Source organism: Podarcis raffonei, chromosome 1 (genome assembly GCF_027172205.1).
Source record: "Podarcis raffonei isolate rPodRaf1 chromosome 1, rPodRaf1.pri, whole genome shotgun sequence".
In the NCBI taxonomy this organism is placed as follows: domain Eukaryota; kingdom Metazoa; phylum Chordata; class Lepidosauria; order Squamata; family Lacertidae; genus Podarcis; species Podarcis raffonei.
The window spans coordinates 21,742,978-21,755,751 of NC_070602.1; the positions used below are offsets into that span (position 1 = coordinate 21,742,978).

At 41.8% G+C, this 12,774-nt stretch overlaps 1 protein-coding gene across 2 annotated transcripts in view; it reads left to right on the forward strand.

Annotated features, from left to right (window-relative positions):
• PRIMA1 (proline rich membrane anchor 1) overlaps positions 1-10,358 on the forward strand; it is a 52,825-nt gene extending 42,467 nt beyond the window's left edge. The window contains exons 5-6 of one of the 2 annotated variants that reach the window (XM_053376218.1): positions 6,100-6,350; positions 9,925-10,008. In XM_053376218.1, the coding sequence (XP_053232193.1) occupies positions 6,100-6,286 (187 nt within the window). In that variant the 3' untranslated portion in view covers positions 6,287-6,350; positions 9,925-10,008. Of the gene's footprint in view, positions 1-6,099; positions 6,351-9,924 lie in introns of both variants that reach the window. The other variant, XM_053376226.1, reaches the window with a different exon arrangement.
• Positions 10,359-12,774: the final 2,416 nt, after the last annotated feature.

The following is a 12,774-nucleotide window of genomic DNA, read 5'->3' on the forward strand; positions in this document are numbered from 1 at the left end:
GGTACACCAATTACAGCTGTTTTTGGACAGTGGTAGTCTGGCCATAATGATTCATGCTTTGGTAATCTCAAGACGATTGCTCTGTTTGAAGCTATCTCTGGACTTGGTCCAGAAGCCCCTGCTGTTGCAAAATCACTGCAGCTCTACTGTTGATGGGGACCAACTATTGTCAACAAGCAATTCCAGTGCTCAAAAGCTTGCACTGGCTTCCCATATGCTACCAGGTCATGTTCAAGGTCATGTACAAGGCCTGTAAAAATCTGGATCCAGAATACCTCAAGGACTGAGGACTTCAGGAGAGCCACAGTTAGCAGATCCTGTGGCTCAGATGCATGGCTTGTATCCACTAGGAGTTGTGAATTCTGTGTTGGGAGTCCAATCTTGTGGAACTCTCTTTAGGTTGAGATCAGACAGGCCCCTCTCCCTGTTAAACTCCTGGCTCCTATTAAAGACTTTATTCCAACAAGTGTTTTAACTGAATTCTGATCTTATAATTTTAATTGGTGTTTATTTTCATTGAATTGAGTTTCTCATTCATCATTAGAGATGACTGTAATTAAGCAGCATATGAATTGTTAAAATAAATGAATGATGCCAGGAAATGCAGGCAATCCCATACACATCTGACATATGTTTAAAGTTAAGAAACTCCAGGCAAATTTGTATGCAAAAATTGTGTATGATAGGACAAATTCACTCTAAAATGCTGATGAATTTTCATGTGGACTGTTTTGTTTTGTTTTATATAAAAAAAGCACAAACTCATGCAAATTTAAGATTGGAAAAATGAGAAACTGAGCGAGGTCGAAATTGACATAATCACCCATCCTTTCACCCTCATTCATAAGAAATGTGAGACAGCCTTTAATGGAGGGGGTGAGAACCCTGCGAAAAGCTATTCCCATAAACAGTCCAATAATTCGACATGTAACATAAGCATTTGCAACACATAAGGTGGAAATCCCCCCTCTTAAATGAAATCACAAGGAAATGCCATTTTGAAATCTCATTTAGTTTTTTGAAAACTCACCATATGTCACAAAATCCCGCCGTCTGCCTGCAGGACATTTGTAAATTATCCATCACTTGGATTGTCCTCGTTTTTTCATTCATGTAGTGCAATGACATTTCCTATTGCCTAATAGCAACACTTAAAGTTGTACTGCCCCCTGCCTAATGCATGGTTAGCTGGTGGCATGAAGGGGGTATCTGAGCTGGGCTTCCTGTTCCTGCAAGGGGCATAGCAGCTGGATATTGGTAAATATGCCAGAAACATATCTTGCTGGTGCTATATATACAGATCCCTGAATTCACAGCTGCTGAATGCAGAGGATTTTGCACTCACGCAGCAACATAAGTATGCAGAGGGTGCACATAGTTTGTCAGGCTGGCTCAAGGCCTGTTTGCAGGGGGCGGCAGGAGCCATAGGCAATTCTGGAACCCCATGGTGGTGGGTGCCATGTTGCAGTACAGTACCTTACAGAAGGCACAGGACCTGCAGTTTCTCTATCTCTCTCTTCTTTTGTACCTTTCACCTGCTCCCTCCCTGCCCCCATATTTCATCATTTAGTGTTGCTTGGATTAGTTGTAGTGAAATTGAGGCACAGGTTTTCCTCTATCCAATAGCATGGCTGCAAAGAGAAGTTTGGAAGTTTCTCCTTGCATTTTAGATGAGCCACAGTTTAGTGTTACATCTTACCCCTAAACTGTGGCCGGCTTTGTAAATTATGGTCTGAAGTTGGCCTGTTTGCACTAATTACAATTGAGTCTACCATTTGTCTGGTTTCAGATGTTCCTACAAACTTGTCTGTAATAGAACCAAAAAAACTTCTGAACTCCTTCTTGTGGCCATGCCAGAGGAGGAGGCAGGCGCATGCAAGCCCAGGACTTATTAAGACTCATTTTTACAACATCCATTCAACATGGATGGAATTTTCATGTGATTGAACTTATCCACACATTTTTCCCCTAATTCCTCCTTCACTCCTTAACCTTGATGAGAACCAAACTCTTTTTTTACTAGTTCTGCTAAAAATGTGAACAGCCAAGTGAGGCATGGATCCACTGGGTCTTAAGCCAGGCCATTTCCTAGAGAGGAACTTGATCAAGGACCCTCTTCTGTGCCAGCCTGGGGACAAAACAATGATATTCCTATCTTCTGCCTTGGAGTGCAGAACAGCAGATCATTCACTGCATGTGCAGTCTCCTTAGGATTGCTCTGTAAATTCATTGTATTCTAAAACAGCGCTATCTAAGCCATATCCCTTGCAAACATAAATCAGTGCTGGTTCAGGCAGTACAGTGAGACCAATTGGAACAGCAGGTGATCTCATTGTCTCCTAATCTGTTTTCTGAATCCTTTTTTTTTTTTTTTACAGTGTAAGGACTTAGATCAGAGCAAGATGAAAAGATTTAGGGGGCAAGCTGGCAGTCTGAAGAGGGCTAAGCACCATAGTTAAAATAACATATGGGATGAAAAGATGGGGGCAGGCATTATGTAATATTCTCTCTCTTAATTTTAGTGTCTCTGTGGAATTTTATTGTGAAAAGATGCTTATATAAAAAGCAAAAAGAACACAAGCCTTTCTCTCATTATGTAAAGGCATGAGACAGTAACTGTCTCCAGAGACGTAACGGGAATTACAAGAACTGTACTTCCCAGGCCCTTGTGCTATTGGCAAAATTTAAAGTCTTTATAGACTGCTTTTCATCAGAAAAGATTGCAGAGTGGGTTACAAAGAAGGAGCAAACAACAACATGTAAAACAATAAAAATTAAATTCAGTGTGGAAGACATAAAAAATAATTCAGTATACCCTGCCAGATGGGCAGGGTATAAATATTGAAAGTATATAAGTTATTGTTAATAATGCAATATATCACACATCAGACTCCGTGATGTAGAATTCCATTCACTCAAAAGCCTTGTGCACACTCATTATGAACATCTACTAACACATCTGTACCTCAGTGAATTTAACACCTGACCCATTCACCCACACTCACATATTCTCAACCATTCCAGTTCCAGTAATACAAAGGCCACCTACACCACTGGAAGACTATCGCTATTAGGCAAAAACAACATCTAATCTAGGACTATGCAAAATTCATGCAGCAGTACAAATGAGAGTGCATGTCCAGGATAGGTGTAGAAGAAGAAGATAGGAATGTGGAAGGGAAGCAGTTAAAATGCATATGATTAGTACAGGTGAAAGGTTTAATCCTGCGAGGGAGCAACAGACTAGATGGGAGGTGTCCCAAATGATTCCCCCCCTCCCAATTTAGTATGTGAAAGGGTCTATTAAGAAAAATCAGTGCCAGAACCAAGCTTCCAAGGATGGCTTTCTTGGCAGCCTGAGCAAGTGACTTCTTCACCCTCCTGGATTTGTAGCACCATGAGTAACTCCTCTCTGACATCAAAGGAGCTTGGAGTTGCTGATAAATGGTGCTGTTGCTGAGTCAGCAGAAGAAGTCAGACTCGTGGTCCCTCGTCACCTGCAAGATGCTCAGAGGTGTGACTCTCAACCCAGAGGAGGAAAGTACTATCAGTTCCTTGGGGTGTCCACGCCCTTGAATGAATAGCAGGTTTTATCTCTAGGTGCTAGCTTTAACACAACATAATGCCCTATAAAGAAAACCATACCATAGAGTTCATATTATAAAGTGGCTTACGAGTGGAGAGCAATGGTTCAAATAGTCAGACTAGCAGCCCAACTAGCCAGATAGGGACATGGGAAACTGCCTTCTGTGAGGTCACATTATTTGTCCTTCCAGCTCTGTATTGTCTACTGTTGATTGTCTCCAGGGTCCTAGCACCTGCTTTCTGATCCTTTTTTAAGAAGAGAAATCCAGGAAATGTTGGGGATTGAAGCTGGCACCTTCTGCATGCATAACGTGTGCTAAGCTACCGCCCCTTCTGGGTAGCAGGGTCAGCTGAGGCAGATTTTGGATCCCATTAAAAGTCTTCGTCTTCTTGGTTTTATATGTTAGGGGTAACAGGGGTGGTTCATGTACATAAAACCCAGCCACTGTGTACATTCACCATACCTCCTTGAGAATGTGTGCATAGTCCATCCATAAAGGGGGAAATGTGTGTATCTCCTGTTCAATATACATCATCTCCTATGAGCCTCAGGGAATGTGCATATGTCAACTGAATTTTGTACATTTTGTGGCCAATGTACATTGTATCCAACAGGTCAGATTGCACACATTTGAACTAGAGATGTAAAACAAGAGCACGTTTCTTGGAAACTATGCAAACTGACTGGAGAATGTACATCAGTGAGTCTTCGGGGCCCACAGTAAACTACTCTGAAATCAGAGAAGATGCAGTGAAACTCTTTAAATTAATTTAAGTTACATCAGAACGAGTCTCTTTTCCTCCTTCAGAAGACTTGGGTTGCAAACTTGGGTACTTTATTCTCATCTTTGCAAGTCAGAAGAGGTTTTAAAGGGTTTTCAGGTGGTTGTTTTTAAATGTGTATACCTGCCTCTTGGAAATCTCATCTGTCACATAAACAGTGAAGGGTTTGTCTGAGGTCAGGGCACAGAAAGGCCGGCTGATAGGAAAGGCGCTTTTAAAGACTATTTGGAAGATCCGTGGAGAGACAAGATAGGAAATACAGGGGGGCCCATCAATCAAAGGCATAACTAATTCAGAGACAGGATTCTGAAAGGGCATAGGACTAGCATGGATAGACAAGACAGATGATTCCACCTTGAGGGCTGGCAATCCCATTAGGCAGCCTGAGGCAGCCGCCTCAGGAGACAGATGCTGTGAGGCAGGCAGAGAGCAGCAGCAAGGTGTCAGAGGACAGAGTTGTGTGTGTCACCCAGCCTGCCTGCCCCACAGCTCGTAAACCAGCCAGCTGCCCTAAGATGTGGTGAAGACAGTGTTGTTGTAACTTCCGGCTTCCAGCCAGGTTGCATTATGCGCCATCTTGTTCTTCAGTTCAGGCGGCAAAATATCTTTGGGTTGCTGTGCACCCAGTCACCTCCCCACTTACTCTGCTTATGTTCCAAAGAATGAGGGACTTAGCTGTGTCCTGCCTACCATCCAAAACAGAGACTCTGTAAGTAAGAAAGAGATCTTTTTTTTCTGGGCAAGCAACAGGATAGTTTAGCAGTCCATAAAGCATGATTCAAAAGTACAGTGGCACCTTGGTTCTCGAACGGCTTAGTTGTCAAACAAATCGGCTCCCGGAAGTAAGTATTCTGGTTTGTGAACATTTTTCGGAAGCTGAACATCCGACACGGCTTCTGCTTGAGTGCAGGAAGCTCCTGCAGCCAATTGGAAGCCACATCTTTGTTTTCGAATGGTTCCAGGAGTCTAACGGACTCCCGGAACGGATTAAGTTTGAGAACCAAGCTACCACTGTACAGGAGCAAGGCAAGAGATTCAGAATTAACCAGATGTGGTGGAGATGTCCGAACAGTTGGCACAGCCCTCTTGTCCAGCTTTTAAAGTATGGTGAGCTCACTCATGAGAGTCTCTCACCAGACAGGAAGTCCATGAGTGCAGTCCGATCCCATCTGCAGAGGTGGCACCTTGTTGTCGGCAACAAGACTGCCCCCCTGCCCCATAGCAACCTCTGTTTCCTGCTCAGCCACCCCCACTGGCTGTTCACAATTTTCCACCTCTCTCCACCTCTCTCCACAAAGAGGCTCTGCTCTCTGTGGGGAGAGTCAGCAGATCAGCTTCCCGGCCTGCAACAGCTGGAACCACAAGGCTACTGACAGAGTCGAGGGGCCCATGGCACCCCAAGAGTGACTTTCAATGAACGAAGACTCACAGTCAATATGCAAAGTGGGCCTAGATGCTTTATTGAATTGGACAGAACCAATTAAGGCACTTACTTTGTTCAATTTATCTTCAGTTTCAGTGTTATAAAAGCCAGTACCAGATAGGTGTCAAGGGAAATGGACACGATTCACTAAAAGTTGCTTTCACCGTAGCCGCAATGACCTTTTGATGATTGTGCTCCATATTTGTCTGTCTCCATAAATTATCTTCATGTTGGTAGCACTGGCTCTTAAATAAGAACTGGGTATATTTAATTAAAATAACTTCTAAGTGATACTCTCTTGGTTTTAGGCGTTCTGAAAATGCGTACATGCAAGCCATGGAGAGGTTGGCAGATGCTGAAGCCCCGTTTTATAACTTTGCTGGGAACCACGCAGAACGGTTTTCATTTATCCAGAGCTGGAATGCTCTGTTCCTTTTAAACCAATTTTTACAAAGAGGTCAATGTGTGGTATGTAGCTCTGCTACATATATGTAGCCATTTTTTTAAACAGGTGGATGAAATACCTTTTAAAGAGCTGCCTGTATTTTCTGGCCATAGAGTGAGTATTACGGATTTCAAAAGTACTTAACACTCAAGAGATACTAATTTGAATAACTACTGCTTAAAAGATGTACTGGAATAGGCAGGAAAGCCAAGTGGAACTGGAGTGGTTGAGAGAAGGATCTTGGTAGGCCAAAAGGAAGAGACAGAGAAAACGAAATGAAGTAAAAGATATAGAAAAAATTGGCTTTGTATGCATTCTGTAAAATCAGAAAAATGAAAACTTTCAAATGAAAAACTGCTTTCCTCAGCAGACAGATCACCTATAATTTTAGGCTATATTTTGCAATTCCATAAAGTACAATTTTTAAAAACGCAATCATTTTTTAAAAATCATGCATACTCTGCAAATGTTCAGATTTTGAATATTTTAAAATATAGACAATGCAGAAGAATGAAGAAGGAAAACATTTGATCTGTACTCCTGAAAGTCTCACTAGTTAGAAATGAGACTTGAAAGCTATAAGGTAACAGCAATTTTTTCTTGCGTGGAACAGTCTTCCACACAAAGAACAGGACTTTCTCTCCTTCTCCCCCATGCAGCCCCTCATATGCCAACCAGATTGGGAGCAGATTTGGGAAGACCTGCATGGGAGGGTAGAGGAAGAAGTCCTACTGCATAACCAAAAGCCCACTTGCGTAATAATGGATTCCACCCATAAGGCATCAGCATCAAGACTTCTTATAAGCTGAGCATATTTCGTCATTTGCCTCCTCCAGTACTGTTCTGAAACCACCACTAACTTCTGTTAAACTTGAGTATTTATCTGCTTCCAAGTGAAAATGGCGACGAGCAAGGCTGCTTTGTCCTTGAGCTCTGCGATCTGTTTTAGTTTTAAGCTGTTTTTATCTTGAATAGTAGCCGGTTGGCTTTCAGCAGTTAATGTTAATTGCTATAAAACAGGCAAGGACCATATCTCTTTTATCTCTTTTACTTCTATGTGGACTTAAAAGCCGTATATTTTAATTGGACGACAGGAGCTGGGGGAGCAGTTGCTTTGGTTCAGCATTTTAAACTGATAAGAAACACTTAGAAGACCATCTTGAGCAAGGGATACACTGCAGATTTAACAGTTTTAATATGGCTATTACACAGACACAGACCCGTAGTGAGTGCTGCAGTTAAAACGTCCACAACTCCATTGCCAAATTTAGTCCAGAAATCTATGCTGGACTGTTGTGACTCAGCAAGTGAGGCAGAGGCAACCGCAATGTGATTGCGGCAAAATGAAATTAATATATCCTGCATGGACAGCCCTGGACCTTTACAAATGTGCAAGTAATGGGGTTGAAGAAGCCTTATCCCAAGTAGGAGGTTTTGCTACATATTCCTTTAGGGTCATTCCACATCAAATCAATGCAAAAAACAAGGCTTTCGCCACACACCGTCTCAGATTTTGATGAAACTTGGTGTACACCCTTCCCTTATGGTTGAAGGAAACCCCCTTAAATTTTTTCCCTCTATCTCAAACGGTTTAAATTTTATAGGACTTCAAAGTTCCGTGAAATCTGTGTTTCTGTCCCTCTTGAGATCCTCAATCTTGTGTGCATTTTCTTCTTCTTCTCCATAACCAATGATCAGATCTCTTTGAAATTTTACACAGAGATCAATAACATAAATGTAGCTTTTTTCATAGAAAAACTAGGTTTAGGAAACTTAAATTTTCAGCATTAGGGCACAATGCAATTAAAAGTTTCTGATGGTGAAAATTATTGCAAAGGCATGCTCTTTCTCAACAAAGAATAAAATTTATGGGTCTCTTACATCTTGTAACAAAATTTTACGTTTTTGGACACCGTGGGGGGAAGATGGCTACTGGGTACAACTTTCCTACAATCCATAGCTGTAAAAGAAAAAAATAATGAAACAAAGTTGTTCATCTTAAAATCTAAAATAATATTGATTACAGGTTTTTTTTCCAAAAGTGCAGACTTGTTTTTCCGTTTTGGGTATTTAAAACTATGAAAATTGGCTATATCGTGAAATCAATAAAAAAAAAATCGGTCAGAAACTTTAAATGGATTCTCTTCTCTCCAAACTGGTCTTTTCTTCTAAACTTATATCTTCAGGTTGAACGCAACTGCCTTCAACATCACCTTGATCTACATCGCTGCTATAAATAATTTGTCTACATCTTCTGCACAATTTATCTCCTGGCTTTATACTTTAATTCCTTTCTCTAGCAAATCTTTAGACTGCTGTGATGTTATGGGGCTTAGATTTTTTTTAATGGTCCTTTGTGCTTTTTAAAAGGATCCCTGCAGTTGTTTTTTTAAGAGATTCAAATTTCTTCAAGTATACACTTTGTGATGCAGGCAAATAGTTTCTAAGTCTTCAGCTTTAGCTTCAGTTCTTAAATGCAACAGCTCTCTGTCCTCTTCGCTTAAACAGTTAACATTCTCAATCCCTTTTCTGTGACTGAAAGTTAGCTGATGGCATTCACTAGAAGTTAACTCTCCCACACTACATATTGAATCTTCCATCTTATTCCAGTTGAAAAACACAGCAAGAACTAGCACCCCAAAAATCAAAGATTGGATAAATTATAAGAGTGCACCACACTGCTTTGCTCACAGACACCAGAAGTAGATTTGACTGCAAGGTGGAGGAAGGCCTTGCCTGGTGAAGTCTCTCCCCTCACAGGTCTTCCTCCAGGCACAGCTTCCTTATGAGGAGTCCCAGGGCTGGAGGGTAGGGCAGGGCAGGTAGAAGAAGGCCTTGCCTGGTGAAGTCTCTCCCCTCACAGGTCTTCCTCCAGGCACAGCTTCCTTATGAGGAGTCCCAGGGCTGGAGGGTGGGGCAGGGCAGGTAGAAGAAGGCCTTGCCTGGTGAAGTCTCTCCCCTCACAGGTCTTCCTCCAGGCACAGCTTCCTTATGAGGAGTCCCAGGGCTGGAGGGTGGGGCAGGGCAGGTGGAAGGAGGCCATGTCTCTCCCTTCACCTCATAATAGCATACACATCTAGCATATATGAAAGACTTCTCTGAACTGCAATCTGAGAAAACATTTTAAAATGTCTCATATTTTTAATATTTCTGAAATGAATTTTTTTTATTAATTTAAGCCTAATTTGATGTACTCATAATTGAATATAATGCATGATTTTACATTCTTTTAATGCTTTTCTTGCTAGGTCTTATTTCCTTACATGTCAGCATTTAAAGTTTCTGACCGACTTTTTCCTTTTTAAATTTATTAATACTATTGCCTGTTGTAAGTTTGTCCTGACCTTTGGCCAGAACAATAAACTTAATGAACTTGAGTACTTATCTGCCAGGAAATGCCAACCAGGTTTTGTGAAGATGGAAATTCTTCTGAATACATTGATATATATAATCGTGTTTTCATCCATCATTAACCTTCCTAAATCATCATATGCCTTTGGATTATTGACATTACTTATCCCCTGTGCAGACCAACATTCCCGAACCAGGGTTTGAAGGGGGGTTTGCAACCCCATAAGCTATGGTTAGCACTGATTGCTAATTAATCTCTTTATCTTCTTTCTCTCCCTTCTTCTCCATATATATATATATATACACACATCCTTACTCTTACTGGACCACAACAAAGGAAACCGCTGAGAAAAGAAGAGAATGGAACAAGTCGAGCTGAATATGCAATGACCTCCTCCCAAAACAACAAGACAGTTGATGCTAACAATGCGGTGGTATAATTTTCGAGGCTCCTCTTGAGTAGTAAACATTCAAAAGCACATGCGGTGTCTGCAAGTTGGGTGGAACGAGAGCATCAAGAGAAGCCCTGTGGCCCAGGACTTCATTTCAGAAATTGTGCACGTATCAGTTATCCTGAGAAGAAAAGCAGACGAGACTCCTCTTTGTCTAGTTGATTGTCACAAAGGGAGGGATGAACTTGCCAGTCAGGGCTACTCTGAGAAAAGACCTCACAAAAAGGCACACACTCACTGCATGCCGCGTTAGAACAAAGCAACATCATTCCGCTCCTTTCCTTTCCTTCTTATTTTTGATTGACAGTTCATTTTTTTTTTTTAAATGCTTCAGTAGGATCCTTTGATGGCAAAGGTGATCCATCTGTGGCAGCAGCCAATGGTAATTGGGTCTGAAATCTCAAGCTTTACTTGCATGGCTTTGCACTTTTCTTTACCTTTTACCAGCCACATCCATCCCCATTCTGAATTGTTATTGCATTGTTAAGTGGCAGAGTTTCCATTGACCCCCAAGGCAGCCTCCCGACAAATTGCATGATGTCATGAAATACACAACCACATCTACAGCCTGGTGACTATGCAATTTCCACAGCTGGAGACTTTTCAGACCGAAAGTAGTCACAGTAGGATCCGTAGCACTTAGCGCTGCTGATAAAAGATAAAATTATTATAGGTAATAACATTCAAAGGTGCTTTGAATACTGTTTAACCCACAATCAGTCTTATTTCCCCATTTTGTTACCATGTAGCATTTTCTCCCTGGGTTTTGAGAAGTTCCAAATTTTTGTGTTGCTCAGTTAACAGTTTTGCACAATTTTGCACATGTATTTACACCACACAGATCTGTAGGAAGGATCTCTCTAGAATGGCTTTAAAAGAATCAGGTTTATGCGTGGAGGGAGACTGGCTGCAGTGAAAATTGAAGTCCTCCTAGCCCTCCTTGCAAGCTCAGATCTCTGGTTTCCTGGGGGACTTCTTCTGAATAAAGGACTCTCTGCTTTAGGGAGAAAGCTGTGAATGCTCAGTCCTCTCTCTTGACAAGGGACTGCCAACTGTGCCAAAATTATATGTGATAGCTCGTGTGTTGTACCACTTTGTGATCAGGACTGCAAATGACTTAGAAGCTGAACCCTCCAAACCCATTTTTGCGCAATACCTTATTAGGCTCAGTCACTTTAATTTCTTTAAAGAAACAGTTGCTGTTCAGACACTGGTATCCACCCACACTTGGATTAAGATGGTTAAAAACAACAACCCATGAAAAGATTTTCTGTCTTTCCTCTTGTACGCCTTCATTTGCCTCTGTTCCGAGAGCCGCATCAACGAAAACCAAAATGTGCTTCTTGTCTTGCTGTCAGGCTTCAGTGATATTCCGTCTTTGTGTCTTCAAGCAATCCAAACCAAGCCATCATAGCCCTGTTTGTATAGAATCACTGCATTTCGTCAGTACAGCCTATTAGTGCTGAGAAGCTGGTGTTCTGGCCCATTTCATCCAAGGATGGGCCCAGTCTACGAAACCTGTAGTGAGACTCCAAAGAGCTGAACCTTCATCCAGAACCCTGTATCTGTACCAACAAAGGAGGTATGGGTAAATTCCTATTAGCAGATGGTGGGGTACAGGGGTGCCAACTTGAATAAAATATTGGGGGACCAGGTAGACCCCACCTCACATAATCAATCACAAGATGCAGCTCACACGCCATTTAAATGGCAGTGGCCATCACATTTGGGGGACTGTCCCCTCAAATATTTCAGTGGGGGGGCCAAAAGGACCTCAGCGCCTAGGAGTTGGCTCCTTTGGTGCTCTCAATGATCACTACCACCATATTCATCTCTGGTAAGGTCACTGGCTCATGGTGTCAAAGTTAATTGTCAACTAGGTGATACTCACAGCCAACCAGAAATGGATCTGCTCTGAGTATGACTAACATGAAGCATCTGTGATATTTGGAGACGTGAGGGTTTGGTTAACCATTATTTTCTTTTCAGAGGAAAAACACGGTTTTAGTAACAGAAGAGATGGTGCTAGGTGTGTCCACACAGCATCTCTCTATGTATATGTAACCTGTCTCTCATGTAATGTTCTGCATCTCAACACCTTTCTTAAAAGATAAAAGGTGATGGCGAGAGAGAGAGAAGGGACACAGGGAAACTCAAAGTTAACCCCCATTGTTATTTCTTATTATCATTATTAATAATTAGATTTCTTACCTGACCTTCACCATAAGACGCTAGGGCAGATTATAGCCATTTCTTAAGATTAAATATTTAAAAATCAGTTTACAAGAAAGTACAATAACAGGAAAAATGTGGGTCCTGGAAATATATCCCTCAGGTGTCAAGGAAAGGAAATGAGTCTTCAGCATTTGACAAAAACTGTGCAATGAAGGTGCACCTCTGTGGGGAAGAAATTCCACAACCTCAGCGGTGCCACAGAGAATGCCTCCTCCCCCCCCCCCAAATTCTGAGAGTTGTAGAACTACCAAGAGCCCCCACCCCACTGATTTCAGCACCCAAGAGATCGGTAAGGAAGGAGGCCATCTTTCAGATGTTTGAGACCTAAGTCATTTTGGCCCAAACATTTGAATCTTTGAGCCCAGAATGGTACCACATGGAGTTCCTCTATACAAAAGTACCTTCTGACTGGGCCCTTAGACCTATCCTCCATGAAATATTTGAGATTTGGGTTTTTACGAAAGTGTTATGTGTAAATATATCTGGGAAAACAAAACAAA